The following is a 19,781-nucleotide window of genomic DNA, read 5'->3' as shown; positions in this document are numbered from 1 at the left end:
ATTTTTACCAATTATGCTAGAGCCAAGAAGTTCAGCAGCATTGCTGAATACTGAGAGCAGTGTGCAGAAGATAACTGTGAATCTTACGTTAGGAGTGGGCACTGTAAAACGGTGTTTCCTGCTGCTCTCAAAAAGAATGACTACAGTCTCACATGGTTAGCAAAAGTGTTAGAGGACTTGTGTACTGGAAAGTGTACATTATTAATGGATATTATTACATATGATCCAAATGAATAGAAAGGCATCACTTGTTCATAGATATAAATATTAACAGTTCTAAAATAGTAATCACCAAATCGATCTATAGATTAAACAGTTACCAAAATCACTGCTTTCTTTTCTGCCAAAACTGATAGTTCTAAAATTAGCCTGGATAAAAGGAACCCGGAAAAACCCAACCAATTTTGAAAACAAGTTGTCAGACTCAATTTCCCATTTTCAAAAGTTATAATAAAAGCACACTTAGACAGTATAATATTATAAAAATAGGAGGTAGTTGAATGGCGAGGAAAGACTGGAAGTAACCCTTACACATATGCGCAGGTTTTGACAGTGAGCATGACAGTTCAGTGAGGAAAGGGTCACCGTTGCAGAAGCTGATGGTTACATTTTTTAATATCCGCATGCGCAGTATCTAATGACATACACAAAATTTAACACGAATTGTAGACCTAAATATAAAAAAATAAAGCTATGAAAAGAAAACACAGGCATGGTTCTCCTTGACTGTACGTTAAACAGTAGCAGTTCATGTTTGAAAGTACAAATAACAAAAGAAAAATCTATTTGACTTCATCTGAACTAAGAATTTTTGCACTTAAAGGACCCCATAAAAAAATGAAAGTCTTACACAATGAAACATATTTTAGTTCATGTATGGTAAGAAACTTGTTTCTCAAATGTATAAGAACTCAAGAACTGAATCACCCAATGGGATAGAGTCTCTCCTGGTTCTCTTCAAATTCTGGGTAGCACATTAGCATGCAGAGAAGATTTCCAAGCCTGTTCATCCAGGTACCCCACTCCCAACATTCCTGATCTTGTTGGCCAGAGTTGGAAACGGATAGAATTCTTACTAGATTACATCGTGCATTTGGCTTGGGGTCAAAACTGTCTCTCTGTGGGCTGCAGGGTCCTCTCATCATACACAAGGGACAGTTGCCTCTGTGACCATCAGATAGGTCAAAGGGTATGATTGTTGACTGTGCCAGTTATCTTTTTTTTTTTTTTTTTTTTTTTTACCAGAGACCATTGTTCACAAAATGATTATGCTAGAAACAGGCCACGGTGCTGAAGGTCACGACTGCTATCTGTGGGACAGAAATGCTCTCATGTCCTTGGAGGATCATGGGGCATATAGAACATTTTTATTAGATGATCCTAAAACCATTACTGTGTTTGTCCAGCATTAAGATGATGCTTGTTTCATTGTGGTTTTTTCCACACATGTTATCTGTCCCACAAGTTTTTAAAAAAGACCATCGACTTGACCCCTTTGATGCCTTCAGACCCTTGCCAAGCAGCTTCAGACATGGTCCCTGTGTTAGAGTGATGCTGTTCTCTCGTCTTCAGCTCGACATTCTCTTAACTCAGCAGTGAAGCTAACACAGCCTTTTCTCCTGTTCTCTGGAATTCAGTTTCTTCAGTTCCCACTGATTTCATACTATTACCTGGCTCTCATGATTTCATGTGACCTCATCCTTCCTGATGGCTTTATAGCTTTTCCCTCTCGATGGTTACTGGCCAATTCGTTATTTCTGTGAAAATTCTCCTCCCTTTCTGCTACTTCCTCTTTGCAGCCCTTCCTATCTTTCCCGCGCAGACAACATGTGAGCTGTTAGTCTGTGATTGCTCTTCAACTCCTCTCCTTCCACATGAATACCTTTTCATCATGTGCTTTATAAAGTCCTTTGGGACAGACGTATCACAAGGGCATTCTGCAATGTCTGTCCGTCTGGAAGATAGAGAAACTGCTAAGACACCCCCCCCCATTAAAAATGTTCAATTAGATCATTTATTATATTCCTTAATTTATAGAACGAAATCAGCTGAACAAAGGAGTTGCCTCTAAATACCTTTTCAAAGGGCAAAGAAGTTTTTATTTATGCAGACTGCTTTTAAAATAGCCTCTGGTAACACACTATGGTTGCTGTGAGACTGCTGGTGTTGAAGGTTATGCTAATGGAAGCTTTGCTAACTATTGAAACAAGAAGGGGATCCTGGAGCTGACACTGGGGTAATGCCCCAGCAGAAGGCTCTTTCTCAGGCCTGTGTGTGGTCAGCCATGCAGTAGGTAATTTGTTCTACTCTCTATCGATTAGGGAGCCCAGACTACTGGCAGTTTCCTTCCTTTGGAAATCACTAGTTCTCATAGGACTTGTGGAGCTCTTCAGTGGGTATGACCAGGGCAGGAAGAAGGCAGTGTCCTTACTTACACACCATTGGCTAGAACTTGGGAAATGTGGCAGGGCCAACTGTTAAGGCAATAAGGCACCTTGCTCCTTTATACACAGGGAGAGAAAAGCAAACATATTTGGTGTTTAGCCCCTGATGTCCACAACAAATAAAAATTCCAACTTCAGTGATTGATTCTCACTGCAAAGCCATTAACAAGTCATTATTTCAGTTGGGCTTTAGTAATCTGTCAACAAGCATGTGAGTGTCTGTCTTAGTCAGAGTTCTGCTGAAGGTGCTGAGATGAAATTACGTCATCCAGGAATGAAAGCCAATTTAGAAAAAGGAGTCAGTATGCAAAGTCAGGCATTCTGGGAGTTGCAAGGAGTAGAAGCAGTTCCGTGGTGTGAAAGCTCCAAGTTCCTGACCAGCCATTAGCTCTGGTGTGAAATACAGCACCAGAAACACCGGGAACAAATGTGAATTTGTTAATAAGCTTCAATTTTATAGTTGCCATAGTGATGTGATTCCCACAGTGTGGGGAATTATTAAGATCAAATGTGTTTGGCCTCTTCGCTGCTGCTGTTCTGTAAACTCAGCCCATGTTTTATATGACAGGAACATCCCCCAAACAAATCCAACAAGGGTATGATTGCCTGAGTCTTCGGCTTTGTCTAAACATTAATACTGAGAAAACCTGTTAGTCAAGAGCAAACAGACTTAATACAAGGACACATTTAGTTGAGTCCACTTAGTACAGAATTATGGATTTTCTTTTTAAATTATGTGATATTTGCAGATACATCTCAGGACCTAGGTGTAAACACAGAGTGCATTTCCATCCTATGTACACTCAGGATACTCAACCAGAAAGAACTGTGCAGGATTTTTAGTTGACTCACATTTCAGCGACAGCTCTCATATGAGGTCATGTGTGGAACTTTCCTCTTGTGACATCATGGTAGCATTCAAAACATACTGGGTTTTAGAACATTTCAAATTTCAGATTTTTTTATTAAATTTTTATTAGAGATGACTTAAAGTCCTTTCCTGTTTAGAAATAAAAGGAGCATTTGACATACTTGTGTTCTACTGTGGGGAGTGCTATGTAATCTATTGAGGGTGATTCAGAACCATACAAGTAATTCATACACACCAGAAGATACATGCACAGTAACTCACATGTATTCCGCTGTACTGGTGGGCAAGCTAGAGTGGTTATGAGGTGCGTGTTCAGTTATGATCCAACATGGAGCAGGATATTCCAGACAAAGATTAACACTTTGGAATATTTAAAAGTACAGTGAAACCAAGGGTCATGCATGTGGCCTGTGTTTTGCATTCTGTGGGGTCTGGTGAGATACACTGCCACAGCCTGTATTTATAGTCCTGAATGTCTTTTCTCCTTTCACCCTGAAATCATGCTTCTCAGGCCCGACAACTCATGCACCTGTCATTTTTGTGTTTGAAACAGCGGATGGCTATGTAGCCGAGGCTGCCTTTAAACTCACTCTGTAACCAAGACTGTCCTGCAACTTAGAATCCTTCTGCCTGAGGCTTGCAGGTGGCTGGAAGAAAATGACTCCATAGCCCGGCAAGACAAGTTAATAAATTCTTTATTTTATCTCCACATTTATGCACATACGTTCGAAAGTTGACCTCATAACTCTAAAATAAATGTATAATTCCAGCATAGGCTATAAACAAAGCTACAAAATTGTTGTGATTTAAATTAGTGGAATCGGGCTTGATGTTAGGATTAGGCTTGGCGTCGAGGGGCACTCGTGTAGATGCCATTAGGGCTGGCTTTTAAGAACAATAGGGTGAGGAGCTGGGCATATGGAAGTGAAACTATAAAGAGAAGAACAGAAGGTGATTTTAGGGACCAGTTACATAAGATTGAGCAAATATTTGAACAGAAAAGAGCCCTTTGGGAGTCAAATGTAGAGCAGGGACATAAGGTTACACATGCCCTGGGCTGTGTAGCCACAGGATGAGTAGAGACATCTGAAGACGTGTGAATAGAGTAATAGGATACTATACTTTTAATTGTGCTTACATGTAGTAATATCTAAATAAGTTAGAGAAGAGAAGAGCGTCAGCTCTTTCGTTTGGTTTGTTCACTGATGTTTGGCCAGGACTAGGATATAATTGACTCTCCCTCCGTCAGCATCAGGAATCCTGTATGGTGTATGCTGTATACCTGGCGCGCAGGGGGAGGGCATCCCTCCAGAGGGGTGTAGAAAATAGCCTCGCCTCCACCACGTGCTCCACATAGAAATTAGCAACTGATGGCATGAGCTGGGGAGCTGCCTGTAGCTAAGGGACCCTGGAGAAAGGTGCGGGGCTGTAAAGGAGGGTGAAAGGTGGGACAGGCAAAGGCCAGAGCCTGCCCTGCTTCTGTGGTAGCTGATGAAGGGAGAACACTGAGAGGAGGCGACAGAAAGGGGATTTGGGAGGACAGTTTGTACAATCAGCCAAAGGGCAGAAGGGAGAGTTACTCACTTATACATATCCAGCTCATAAATACTGATTTTGGATTTTGAAATTGAGCATTATTTTAAAGCAGACATCCTTTGACATTACCTAGTGTTAATATATACATATATTCATATACATATATATGGATTATCTTAAAAGGAATGTATGGATTATTGTTAGGGGAACAAGGTCAAAGCACATGAAGTGTGTCCCAGAGCATGTTAACTTTCAGGATGATGTGCACATATTTTGCAATGTGACACCCACTTCCTTTAGGCTTCTTATTACGACAACACTGAGCTAACTTTTAGAACATTATACGTAGTTAAGCACCAGGATAATTATATCACAAAAGATGTTTGCTTTATGAATTCATTTAATTCCACTTCTTTATTAGTGACCTACCCTGGGATATTTTAAGTTATTGTGTTGTTTTATCTCCAGACAAGTTTCATGAAATGTATTTTGCCTAAAGCAGACACACAGATCAGTTGTGGAAAAATAAAATAAGACATGAGCTCAAAAATGGGCATCGCTTCCTTCCTACTTTATGGCTCCGAAAGCCATTGTGAGCCTCTTACTAGCGTTTGCTACACCAGCAAACTGCAGGGCTGAACATTAAGCTTCCAGTTTGATTAACTCGACTGCAGTTGGTTTTTGGGTGCCACTTTAGAGCCCACTGTGGAATAAAATTAAAACGTTCTTTATGACACGACAATTCACTTGCAGAAAATGGCATCTTTCCTTTATCCCTGAGTGGCCGTATGCTCTCCCCCTGGTTCCCATATGGGCCTCGGGGCTCCGCTTTCTCCAGATTCATGTTCCTGGCGTGGGAGTGTTCATTCCCGGGCTCCTGGAAGACTCCCATCTCCTCTTCTGCTCTGAGCCAAGCTCATCCATCACAGGAAAAGCCCAATGACTCTGTCTCCTCTTAACACTTTCATCATCTCTGCTGAAGTACCAGGCCCAGCCTAGATTGCTTCTCTCTTTTACACAGCATGGGTCTTGTGCTCCCTCCCATGAAATTACACATGAGCACACTGTGGGCTCCTGAAATGACAGAACCAGGTCTCCTTTCTATTTCTACCAACTCCTCCATTGCCTGCTCACAGAAATTAAAAAAAAAAAAAAAAAAGCAATACAGATAAAGTGGGTACAGGCATCATGGTACATGTGCACCAACATACATACACACACCACATACCTACACACACCACATACCTACACACACCACATACATACACACACCACATACATACACACACCACATACATACACACACCACATACCTACACACACCACATACATACACACACCACATACATACACACACCACATACCTACACACACCACATACATACACACACCACATACATACACACACCACATACATACACACACCACATACCTACACACATCACATACCTACACACACCACATACCTACACACACCACATACCTACACACACCACATACATACACACACCACATACCTACACACACCACATACATACACATACCACATACATACACACACCACATACCTACACACACCACATACCTACACACACCACATACCTACACACACCACATACATACACACACCACATACATACACACACCACATACATACACACACCACATAAATAAACAGACAAGCAAACAGCCTGCCCCCTCAGACATTCATGACACCTTTCTAATACTTGACCATCCCTTTAATAATTTTCATGTCTCATGTAACTCATGGATGATGAAATCCTTCACTGTTCTTGGTGGCATCAGCTGTCTGAGGATAGTGAGCGCTTGTTGTTGTTGTTGTTGTTGTTGCTGTTGTCGCCGTTTGCTAATGCATGAGACCCATGTGCTCAGACGACTGCTTGCTGTACTGGTTGAGTAAATGAATGAAACTGGAAGCCTGGGGTCAGCTTCCCCCTGTTTCCTGAGTTACTGCCAGTGGTTTTCCAGGTAAAGGCCAGTGTTGTGGCAGAAGATGAGGAAGAAATGCAAATGAGTCGCCACTAACTAGCTGTACAACTCTGAGCAGACTCCTCGACCGCACAGAAGAGTAGCATGGCCTAAAATCACAATGGCGGACTAACATTTAGGGGGAAGTGGACCTTAATGGCTGAAGTTCTCTGCCCACTCATAACAGATTAGACTTGGCCACGACACCCTTTGTTCTAGTCACTGTGTGTTCTCTGGGAAACAGGGGTTGTGTTACCCCTCTCGCCAATGAGAAGCAGAGGTCCTGCCCGAGCCCACACAGTGGAGGTGGCCCTGCGCGGCTGGACAGCTGGTCTGCGAACACACCTGCTGCATGCTCACCCTCCCATGGGCTGCTGCGGTGGGTACTGCTTAATATCTCCCTGGAATAGAGCGCCTAGACCTTTCCTTCCTGCTTTAATATGCCTGAGGAATGCAAAGGGCTGATAAGTACACGAGGAGATGTTGTTACTAAATAGCCTAGCCTTCCCAAAACATGAGGTGCAGAGGAGTCTGAGAACCCCAGCCCCCCACCCCACCCCCACACACCCAACACGAATCAGACCTTCCCATCCTGCTAATGAACACTACCTCCAGGCCATTCCTATCAGTAAAATATTTGTCTTTGTTTCCATCCTCCAAAATAAAATATTCTTTCATTAAAACTGTTTCAGAGATCATCATGATGGTTTAGAAGTCAGTTCCCTGGCTATGAGTGGAACAACCAAGCAGTCTCATTACTGCCTTCGTTAATGATTGGAAAAGTACGGAATCTTTTCATTTTAAAGAGGTCTGCAAACACCATTTCAAAACATACAGTTGCATCACTAATAACTCTTAATTATTGTACTAAACATAAAAAATGAAGAAAGCTGTCTTCCCCATGAAGGAATTAACCTCACCAGATATTTTCATTGAGCATTTAAAATGACTAACCCAGAGTTAATGGGCTGGATTTTGTCGGCATCTGAAAAACATCTTTTACATTTCAAGAAGTGGATTTCCCTTTTTGAAATAGTTTGTCATCGTTGCAGAAGGCTAAAAAGGTGCTTTGGAGAGTATTAAAACAAGAAATAATTTCATCTGGATGTTATAAAGCTTCATTACACTTAATTGATTGGGAGGGTTGGTGGCGAGCCAGAGAGAACTGGCGGATGGACGCGTGGAACTTAAAAGGAAATATATGCACTTAATGTCAGGCCCTCTTTCCACTCCCGGAAGTTTACTTCTGATAGTTTTATTGGAGTGGTTTCGAGCTAAGCTTTGGCCCCCTCTGGTGTACAGCTGAACCCACTTTTCTGCTCATTGACCCTGTGAGTTTACACACATCACTTCGCATCCTCACCCGGGAAGGAGCGATGCCTTCTCGGTGACGTTGTCAGACCACAGGAAATGACAAGAGCAGCATCTGAGCTGTGCCCGCTCTAGGCACTGAGTGGTTTTGTCATCAAGCCACAACCATGTAGGTAGGCTGATGCATGTGAGCGCCATGTTGTCAAGGCAATGGAAACCATCTGTCGGGGGCCCTATGTAGAGTTTTCAACTTGGTACGGAAACTCCTTTTTTTCTTTATTTCTCTTCTCCATTTTTTTCCAACTGAAGAAATTTATATTGTATTTTAAACTGTCAATTTGTTTGTAAGTAACGTGGGGAGGGGGAGCACCAGAGGTTAATGCTACCTTTTTCCCTTGTGTTTGTTCCTGCTGCTGCTGCTGCTGCTGCTGCTGCTGCTGCTGCTGCTGCTGCTGCTGCTGTTGTTGTTGTTGTTGTTGTTGTTGTTTTGAGAAATGGGGACAACTAAACCCTAAATCCTGTAGCCTAGACTACCATGGCCTCCAGCTCCAGTAGAACCAGGTATAACCAAGCACCACCACGTAACAGGAACAGCTGGGTGGCTGCACGGCCACAAAACCATGTCCTACAGGAGGGCTGAATTACAGACCACCTTCAAGACCAAGGATGCTGGTACAGACAGTGTCAGCCATTCCGGAGTGCCTGTTTTCTTGGGACCTGTGGGGCACGGGTGGACGGTGTTAAAGGAATTTAGAGCCAGTTCACATGAGCTTGCTGCTGCGGCATTTCTCACCCGCTCCTGGAGTCTGTGTTTTTGGCTCCAAGACACCTCACCTCCAACCCCCAAGGGCAGGTAGGATGGGGCAGCGAATAGTCCAGGGCACAGGCAGCACCACCGTTTTTTAGACAGATGTTTCACTGAAGCTGGAGCCTGCTGATTGGCTAGGCTGGCCAGTCAGCCAGCACAAGGGGTCCTCCCGCTTCCACCTCCCCAGTGCTGAGGATTGAACTCAGGTCCTCGTGCTTGCCTGCCTTTCCAGACTGAGCCATCTCTCTAGTCATACAAGTTGAAACTAAAGAAATTCGGTTGTAGGGTGTGGAGTCCGCAGGTCTGAATTCCAACTTTCTCACTGAATTGTGTTTTCTAGGAGAGTGCGTGGAAGGGCTGCGGGAGAATGACTACCTGCTGATCCACTCGTGCCGCCAGTGGACCACCATCACTGCCCACAGCCTGGAAGAAGGTCACTATGTCATTGGGCCAAAGATAGAGATCCCTGTACATTATGCAGGTGAGACCCCGCAGGACACGGGTGGGGTGGGGCCTGAAGAGCCGATGTTGTTCTATCCTTGCAGCAGGAACTCGAGAGATGCCCACTTGAAAGAATCAGACACTTCTGGGTCGTTATGTTTTAACCCATGGTGCCTCCATTTTGTCATAGATATTTGTAGTTACTGAAGCTGGGTGTTTCTAAGGTGACATTTTTACTCGGAGAATTCCTCCGTGGTCTTGAAACTGGAGCACTGTGTATGGCCAGTCCCTGAGCTCCACAGTCTGGTGCCTGAGTACAGCCTGAGTGTCGCTCTCATGAATGACTGGGACGTACAACTCCACAAGGTGCCATTTCACAAGTGCACAGCGTTCCCTGAGTTTAAAAGTATCCGTTTAGAGGTTAAGGTGCCTGGGCTTGCCCCTCCCCCCAGTTAGTCTTTTAGGACATAGCAGACCCTGACCTCATTGTTCAGATTAAGTTACTTTGAACTTCATTCGGATCCGGGATGCCATTGAACACAGTGTTGTGAATCCTGTGGTCAGAACAAAACTTGTGCTCTATTTGCTTCAATAAACTTTCAGTAGGGTTAGATTATAAATCGGTTTTTAAAACCAAATGCATCACCGTCTGCTATCTTCTGGTTTTACAGTTTGTTATATAAGGTTATTAACTTCTTATCTGTTATTCAACTTTTCTTAAAGTTATAGCAGGATATCTTATCCAGCCAACCATAAACTGTGTGACTTGGGCTGCTGTGTTAGCTTTGGCAGACACATCTCCATTGCTTAGCAGACTATTTGAAAACAGAATTTACCATGTTCTACAAATAGTAGGCAAGTGGTTTTCATGCAACCAGTATCTAGTGAGTAAAACATCCTTTGTGGCCTTTTTAATTCTTAGAATTCTTCAGCTGCTCACCAAACTTAAAAACAGGAGAAAAACCTTTCAGAAATATCATAGGAAAGAGAACTCTTGTGCCCCACAATTGGTTTTTCCTAATTCTGCTAGCTACTTAGTTGCTTGAGTGGGCTTTATGGTGGAACATGAGTAGAGGAGCCTGGGGAAGGTGCTGTGTTGATCAGACTAGAAGGCAGGCAACTGGGCAGCGCTCATAGGAGTGGGGAATTTACAAGCTGTCTGGGTCATCCAGATTCTCCTCAAAGAGGTTCCCACCCACAACAAGTCCGCTTTATTTTCAGCAGGCTCAAACTCTGGTTTCTCTCTTTATGAAAAACTAAGAAATAAATTGCTGCCGTGAATGTTTTTACCAGGCTGTGTTCTGTTGATGAACTCGAACTTTAGAAATTTCTATAAAACACGGTGAGCATTTCTGTCAAACCAGTCTTCCCAGAAGGTCGTTCTCTCAAACCTCAATGGAGACCCCTCCTGCCTAGACTTGGGCCTGCAGAGCTCTGCCTATTTCTCCAATCTTTATCTTCTCTAACGAGGGGACATTCTACTGTAGAATGTCAGTCACCTCCCCCTGCTCAACCTCTGGCCTGCCTCTGGCCTGCCGCTCCTCCAGTGTGGAGTCCTGGATTGGCTCTGGACGGCTGACTCCATGCCACATTCACTTGTCTTCATTCCCTTGCTGCTTTCCCTGCTCACAAATGCCTTCCTCACTCACCAGTTAAGTAAACATTCCTTAACAAATGAGATGAAAAATGTCTCTTGCTGGGCGGTGCCGGCACACGCCTTTAAACCCAGCAGTTAGGAGGCAGAGGCAGGTGGATCTCAAGGCCATGTGGAGTTCAAGGATCTCAGGTGGAGTTCAAGGCCATGTGGTCTACAGAGGGAAATCCAGGACAGCCAGAGCTACACAGAGAAACCCTGTCTTGGAGACAACCCTGCCTCGTGTATCTTTTCTAACAGTCTACAATTGAACTTCTTTGTGGAAATGGGTGTTCGGTCCAGGGATCAAAGTCTTGGCTACACAGTGGGATCAAATAGCTTGTTCTGGAGAGACTGGTCGCTGAGTCCTATCTGTACAAATTCTCCTTCAGTTGGTCTCAATGATGGCCTAGGTCTAAATGGTTGCATGAGACTGGCATCAGGATTTCCACGGCTAAAAATGCAATTAAAGTTGGAGAAGGGCATCCAGGGCCGAATGGTAAGATCCCCACCCCCAAACAACAGCAGACATTACTATTTTGAGCTTATACTTTTATATTAATGACTATCCATCTTCCACTGGGAAGAAAGGTGTGGCGTGTTCAGACACTTATTCTCTGTATGAGGAATGATGGATGATGCCTGCAAAGCCACTTGTTGCAAAGATATGGATAATGTTTAATGAAACAGACTGCCAAGGCTAAATTAAGGAGCGGGGACACTAAGGTCATACCACTTTACATTAACATATAGAAAACAAATTAAAGAAAGAGACACCTGATATGAGACCAAGTGCCTCCTGAAGTCATTTATGGTCAGACCAGCAGGAGGTGGGGGGTGGTTGGGGGGATTGGTGGGGGGAGTGTGGGTCTCAGGCTTCTGATGCTTTCCTCCAATTGCTTCAGCAAGAAGCTTATATTATATTGTAATTATAATATATTATATTCTACTAAGATTTATTAATTTAGATATGATCATGTCAGTGGTTTGTGTGGCATATTCGTAAACTGTTTTCTTAGATTTCAGGCAAAGTTTCACTGTTTCCCAGACCTATATCAATTTTCTGGGCCCAAACCATCCCCCTGCCTACACAGATATATGTGTGCCCCACCATGCGTAGTTTGCAGCGGCATACTGTTTGTTTCCAAGAAGAGATTTATTACAAAGTTCAGCCCTCGGAAGAAAGAGCCTTAAAGTGTAGTGTGGGAAGAAAAGCCATCGCTCCCATTGTTCTTGCTTATTTGAGCTCTGGCTGTAATTAGCAGAGGATGCACTCCCCAGGCATGTGTTTCTATTGTATTATTAGCTTCAGGATGTCAGCTAAGTTGGAATTCATCGTTCATTCCCGGGGGAAGCCTAATAAGTAGTTCACAGTAGCAAAGCCTGCCAGCCTCGAGGTCCTCCCTGTTTGATTTCTGCCACTTACTCATCTGTTGCTTGGGCAAACCCTGGTTTCTTACTGTGTCAGTGAGATAGAGAGAGCACCTTTGTGCTGAGGAAGCCAGAGGCTGTGCAAGCGAGACACCCTTGAGACTGCTTAGAGCTTTTCCAGCACTCCACAAAGATTAACCAGTAGGATCATGGCAGCCATTCCAATGAAAGGTTTCTGAGTTCCAAGCTCCCATCTTGGACTAAACAAAAGGTGAACTGTTTTTCTGGTCATTGAAGCAGATGAGGGCAGAATAGGCCTCAAAGCTGTTCTGGCTGTTGTGCAGTTTGGTTTTGTTAGTCTGTGTGTGAGCGTGTCACTCTCTGTTTTTGGGGGTTTTTTTTGTTTTTTGTTTTTTGTTTTTTTACCGTTTTTGCTTTTTTAAAATAATTTTGTTTTAAGAACTTCATACATGAGCCCTGCATCTACGTCACTACCACCCTTCCTCTCCCCATCACTACTCCTATGCACCCCACCTTCATGTTCCCACCTTTAGTTATCAATACATGTGTATATATACACATACACTATATGTATATATAATATATGTACGTGCACGTATATATAATGTCTGTGTACATGTGTGCGTATGCGTGTGCTGTCCCTCCTAAGTCCGTTTAGCGTTGTCAAGTGTATATGTGTATGGACCTGACCTCCATTGCGCAGTCTCTGTGGGAGCTTGCTCCTGGAAAAGGCAGATTCTCCCTCTCTCAGCAGCTTTTGGCCACCCGTAGCTCTTCCTGGGCTGAGACCATGTGGGATTTGCCCCGTCCACACTGGCATGTTAGCTGGTATTGTTGCTATTCTTCAGGCAATGGTATTTTGAGAGTTCTTGAATAGTTTCTTCTATACGTTGTCTCAAGGCCTCACCCTTACACCGTTCGCTCGGTTTGGCCCAGTTTGGTGTTTTCACTTGATTGTTTGTTTTATCGTTCTTCCTCTGCCCAAATGTGCATTCCGACACCTACACATCTACCCTGACTTTGAGTATTGGGGAGCAGACAGCACAGTGCCCTAATGAGTCACCACGCATTCCTAAAGCACAAGGACAGTCTCTGATACAACTGGCACAGAGTTCTGTGTTGTCACTGTCACCTATGTCCTTTATTACCTGTGTCCTATTCAGGATCACGTAGACCCCTTAGCGCATTTCATCATCAGGTCTCGCCAGCTTGCTTTTGTCTTCACCGTTCTTGGCTGTCTTTGCGTTGGGTGGTATGGGCATGTTTAAGAGTTATAGATTGTCACTTCCCAATCAGATTCCACTTGTGCACTTTGTACCAGGTTACTGTGTATGTGACTATGTGTCTGTAGGAAGTCAATGGCCTTGTGTCTGTTATTAATCAGACCAGTTCCGATCACTGGATTAAGTTGATTTCATCACTGTATCTATATTTATAGATAGATGGATAGATAGATTGATAGGTTCATAGATAGATAGATGGATAGGTAGGTAGGTAGATAGATAGATAGATAGATAGAAGATAGATAAGCAGACAGACAGACAGTACCATTGCTAGGAATTTTGAAGAGGAGACTTCTGGTCTCTCTGACAATGCTATTCCTCCTGTGAATCTTCTGGCCCCTCCATTTCACTCTGTACAGCCGTAGACCTTGTCCTTCTGGTGCAGTGAGAATTTAGGCTTTGCACCTAAGCTGAGGCTGTGTCAGTCTGAACCGCTGCTGTAAAGAAAACCTTTCCCTACTTCCCCATTGCTTTCCTTGCCTGTGGTGGCTAGCACGGATTTTCGGATTACTGTTCTTACTTACGCTAATGCTCAAATTGCTTGCTCTCTCTGGACAACATGCTCCCTGTGTTTTGGCCGAGTGTGCCCTGCTTTCTGTCTGATGCCGCAGTATACTGCTTCAGCAGGAGGAATGACAGCACTGCTCCTCAGTTCATGCTCTTCGTAAATGGAGTCCCATGGGTTTGGGCACCGTGTGACACACATAGCCAAGAAAGGGGTGAAACTATGCCTCTGCTTTTCTTCCTCTTCCTCTTCTTCCTCTTCCTCCTCCTTTCCTCCTCCCCCTCTTCTTCTTTTCTGATTCTGTTTTTAGACAGAGTCTAACCATATAGCCCATGGTAGCCTCTGAGTTGAGATCCTCCTGCCTCCACTTCTGCTTCCAACCTCAACATTGTTAAGAGGTTCCAATTCTGAGTCATTCCATATTCTGTCTGAGATTCTCATGAAATGTCTCATGTGAAAAGAAACAATTCCATACAGCATTGAAAGGAGCCAACCGTATCCAGAAGTCTGCACTCTGGCATCCATCTATCTGTAGGACACTCCTTGTGCTGACTTCTGAGGTAATTCAACATGTTTCAGACAAAGGCTTCTTCTGGAAACAGTTCTTTTGGTAACAGTCAGTTCTGAGAGACCGTGTACAATCAGCGCTGTGTGTTTTGCTAATGGTAGAGAAAGCTCTGAAAAGCAGCGGTTGTTCAGGAAGAAGGTGGCTACTTTCATATAAGTGCATTCAAAAGGCATCCCAGATAAACTTTATCTTAACCTTCTACCTTCCCATCACAACCCCATGGGCAAAGGTTTCCTAGGAAACCATGATTCTGCATTTTTAGAACATCCGGCTCAAAATTCAGCCCTGCCCGGACACACTGTGCGCCCACCCTGCGCCTCTTTCTGTAACTTACCCAACTGAACACATCCATCCTTAAAAGTCCTTAAACACCTTCCTACAACTTAATTCTAGCCAAGGCTCCCAGGGATAAGTGACTGTGTTTCACAGTTTATATGACAAGTTATTGAATGCATTTTCTCTTTGCAGCTCAGTCATTAATCTAACTGACTCAAATTATTACCTCAAAAATACATCTCCTTTGTGTGACCCACCCCAGTCAGCCTTAAATCTAATTTAGTATTCATAATTTGACATCTGTTTCCTTTAAATTGAATCCATGCTTAGGGTCACACACAGACCTGGCTCTGACATACCATCTGAAACTGTGTTTATTGTCTCGTGTTCTGTGAAACGGAGACATGTTCCCTGAGACCATGTTGTGGAGATTGCCGTAGCTCTAACTTTGTTTTGTTTTGTTATTTGAGGCAGGGTCTCTCTCCATAGCCATGGCTGTCCTGGAACTCACTATGAGGACCAGACTGATCTGATCTCACAGAGATCTCCCCACCTCTGTCTCCCAACTGGCCACACCTAGCCTACATGTCTAACTTTATAAATGGCTCAACACACAAAGCCTCTGAAGCAAGGGATTCTTCATGTTTACCTCTCAAGAGAAGCAAAAGGAAACTATCAACTTGGCCTGGTGGTCCATGTCTGGAACAAGGGAGGCTGAGTAAGAAGTTCATGAGTTCAAGGTCAACCTAGTCATATATAGCAACTTCAAAGTCAGTCTGAACTGCATACTGAGACCCTGTCTCTAAAGACCAACAACTACCAAACAGAACAGAAGCATGTCAAGACGTGGCTTTAAGAAAACAAGTCGGTGAGCCTGGCTCTGGTGAGCTGGACCTCTAATCCCCAGATGCTAAAGAGAAGGCAGAAGTAGGACCATTACAAATTCAAGGCCAGCCTGGACTACATAGTGAGACCCTGTCTCAGAGAACAAAGTAAATAGGTTATGGGGATAGCTCAGTGGGGAGCATTTGCTTAGCACGTGGGAGCCCATAGCCTCGATGCCAGTATAGACATGAAACAAGAGCAGAGGAGTGGAAGGAAAAGGAGAGGAAGACTGGCTTGGACGAGAGGTACCTGTGTGCCTGTTTCACTGCCTGGGCAGGTAGTGTGATTGTGCGATGCTCATGAGAATTCACACCCCTCCATGAACCACGTGCTGTCACTGTGGGTAACAGATTGCTCCTGGACGTAAGCGTCTGAGATAAACTCCAAGCACGTTGGCTTCTATTTTTAAATTACCACCCTGCTGCAAATCCGGTCAATCTCCAACAAGCCGGGATGATCGCAGAGCCTTCTCTCTGAGCCGCTTCCTGTGTAGAAAGAGAGGGAAGCATGCACACGTGCCTGCTGGACTTGCTATGGGGGCTGCACTGCCCTTCATCAACAAAGCACCTGGGCTGACGCACCAGTGCCTGTTTTCAAAGGCGTGACATGTACAGTGTCTCACTCACGACAAAATTATAATAGTACGCTATCTAATATAACCTTGAATCATAATTACTGAACAAAGGGAAATGTTGAAACAAGTAATTTCACTCTCCTGAGTTACAGGTTTAATTAGCGTGAATCATCCGTTCACAGAAGCAATCGCCAGTGTTGAACCGCGTTCTGTATACTTTCTGTCACGAGGGGAAAGCTATGATAAAAATGGAAAATCGCAAACTTTCCTTTGAAAAGAGAGCCGCCGTAACAGGCCAAGGAGCATCTCTCCCAGCCAGCCTCGCCATTAATAATTACTAGAATCAAACTAACGAGCAGCAGCCACGACTGGCGTGCCCGCCCGCAGTTGACAAGTGAACCGTAGGTAGTGTTTATCATTCTCTGGGCTGTTCCTCAGCCTGGTAGTGCCTCACAGATGTCCACAACAAACCTGCTAGGTCTGTTCTGTACTTGCATTTTGCAAAAATGCAAAATGTTAAGTCTCTGGTGATGTTGCCCGTCCAGTAACTATGATTTGAAGCTAGCATACATGGCTCCAGGCCTTCCCTCCCTATGGTCTCCTGGAAAGGTCTAGAAGGCACGTTCTGTGTGGACAGTGCCATCTATCTATTCTAGAAAAGAGAGACTGGTTAGAAGTAGCTAGTAGCTGGCTAGCCCTTCCTTAGGGTTCAGCTAGCGTTCTGACTCCAGAAGAGCAGTAAGTGATGACATCAGTGGTCACCTTCTCACTGTCATTGGCAGTCACAGCCCAGCTCTGTGTGACTACCCAAGGAGAGCTTCTAGGGCACCAAGGCCCAAGAATGGGCTATTACTAAGCTTGGACTCCTGCCCATTGCTGGGGGCCTGGAAAAAGATCTGCTGCCTGCCATCAGGGAGCACGTGAGCCTCAGCCTGGGATTCTTGAAGGCTCAAACTGGGAAATCCAATGGCAGTGGAGTTAGCAGGGAGGGGCCAATGAGCACAGCAGGCGAGGACTGATTGTTTTCATCAAGACTTTCGTGTCAAACGAAACAGGAGGGCAGAGGGATGAAAGGCTTTTACTATTTCATTTTCAGAGAATAATGCAGCCTGAAGACTGTCTGGGCTGAGTGAAGTAATTCAAGAGAGAGAAGGAAACTAAGGAATGCAATCACCAGCAGAAGGGCTCTGTCCTCACACCTCAGAGTCATGCTGACACTGACAAAAGAAACATTTGTTTGCTCTAGTTTTATGTGGCCGGATGGATGGAAGGGCTGTCTAGGCTGCCCAGTTTCATGGTTGGACTCAGGTGAATGTAACTGTCATAAAGGGCAGGGACTGGGGCAGGAGACACTACTCACACAGGTATATCTTTTAACTAGGTACCTCTGGTTGGCCTATCTTTTCCCCAAGAGGAGGGCAGGGCTCCTCCTAGAATGAAAGTCACACAAGGTAGAGGACTGTGGCCAGCTCCTATTCGGAGAAGCAAGGGCATAGGAAGCTTACTTATAGGTTACTTACAGGACTTTCTGTGCTGCATTAGAGATGGACAGGTTATTACCCTCCTTGGGTAATACCTGGCCTGAAGGGAAAACAGGTGTGTGTGTGTGGAGAGAGAGAGAGAGAGAAAGAGAGAGAGAGTTTTAATAAAAGCTGCTCCCACCTCTTCTCTCACAGCATACCAAAGCCCACTCTTAGTATGCCTCCTGACACTCTTGCCAGCCCATTGTACTTATATATGGTCAGATGGGATTAATACTTGACTCAAAGCAAGAATGAAACATTACATAAATATCTACTTTCCTGAAAGAATAAATTGAAGATTGCCACCAATCCTTGATACAGTTTCAGCATGGCTAATCTACTTCTCATTGCTTCAAATAATAACCTAGGGTACACTGGGGGTGAGCCCTGGCTTCAGTCCCTGCTCCTCAACCCCAGTAATAATGGCTAGCATGATGTTTTACTGATTTTGTTGGATGTGATGTTGCTGTCCTGATTGTAATAGGAATTGTTCTTAATTCTTAACAAAGTATTATTAAAAGATAAATGTGATTTTGATATAGATATATAAAATGCTTTTTAATGGAAGATATGGAAAGAGACTATGAACCAATATATTCGTAGTTATTTGACATCATGCAATGTGACTTTCCTTGATGGTTCTATAAATACTAAGGAGATACCTTTAATAAAACTATAATAAAAGCTATAAACTCTCTTAGTTGTGACTTCCCCATTTCAGCTTGTTTAATCTTGTACACCCTGTCAGTTGTCTACTGTGTCTACAAACAGGAACCCTAGGATTGGAAGAAATTCACTTCTAACACGAAGCACAAGTGGCATGTAGGGTTCAGGACAGGGGTGGTATGTGGGGGGGGGTCAGGACAGGGGTGGTATGTGGGGTTCAGAACAGGGATGCTATGTGGGGCTCAGGATAGGAGTAGCATGTTGGGCTCAGATCTTCTTGGCTGCTGCGCTCAGTCTCTTCTGTCCAGGTACTCAGTGGAAAGTTGGTGCTGGAAGGGGCTGAGTCCAGGTCCAGTCCAGTGTAACCTATGACGTAATGTGATCAGTGTGGGTGGAAAGCTTGAAAAGCCGCCTGTGCCCTCGCTGTTAATGGAGTGTTTATAGCTCAGGTGGGAACATGTGCATCTCACTTCGTAATTTGATTTCCATGTTGGATTTGTACCTCTGCTCTTCTCAAAGGTTCCCTTTTAGCTTCTAGGGGTAAATTTGAGCTTTTTCTCTTTGGAGAAAACAGACCTTCCAACCAAGTCCGATGCTAATAACACTCCCCGAAGTCATTGGGTGCCGTTTCTTGGGATTAGAATCATTGAATGCCTTTGTGACTCACTACCCAGGGAAGTTGAGTGGTGGCTTTCTCTAAAGACTGACTGACCCTTCTGGTAGTTGTCAGTAGACACAGAACAACAGCAAACCGAGCGTAGCATGCTCACGCCTTCCATGGGATGCAAGAGGAGGGATGATTCAGACACTGCCATATTAGTTTGCAGTGGGGCGTATATGACACAGTCCCCCCAGCTTGTCAGAACTCATTTACAGAACATCCTGGGCTCTGACCCTCGGAGTGACTCAGGCCAACGAGTGAGTGTAAAGCAAGCAAAACACAGAGATTTTATCTACAGACGTTAAAAGTCCTTGTCAGGAAATGAAGCACGGTAGGTCATAGACGCGAACGTTCCAGTCCTTCAGCTAAGGGTTTCCACCCCGGGTGGCAAGTGTCCTAGTAGTCCTGCATACCC

The 19,781-nt window shown here is 44.3% G+C and overlaps 1 protein-coding gene across 1 annotated transcript in view; it reads left to right on the top strand.

Annotated features, from left to right (window-relative positions):
- Garem1 (GRB2 associated regulator of MAPK1 subtype 1) overlaps positions 1 to 19,781 on the top strand; it is a 165,138-nt gene that overhangs the window by 47,790 nt on the left and 97,567 nt on the right. The window contains exon 2 of the mRNA NM_001427249.1: positions 9,300 to 9,440. Coding sequence (NP_001414178.1) covers positions 9,300 to 9,440 — 141 coding nt within the window. The remainder of the gene's footprint in view (positions 1 to 9,299; positions 9,441 to 19,781) is intronic.

This window comes from Rattus norvegicus, chromosome 18, assembly GCF_036323735.1.
Source record: "Rattus norvegicus strain BN/NHsdMcwi chromosome 18, GRCr8, whole genome shotgun sequence".
Classification (NCBI taxonomy): Eukaryota; Metazoa; Chordata; class Mammalia; order Rodentia; family Muridae; genus Rattus; species Rattus norvegicus.
Note: the sequence above shows the minus strand (reverse complement) of the source record. Positions and strands in the feature narration are given on the sequence as shown.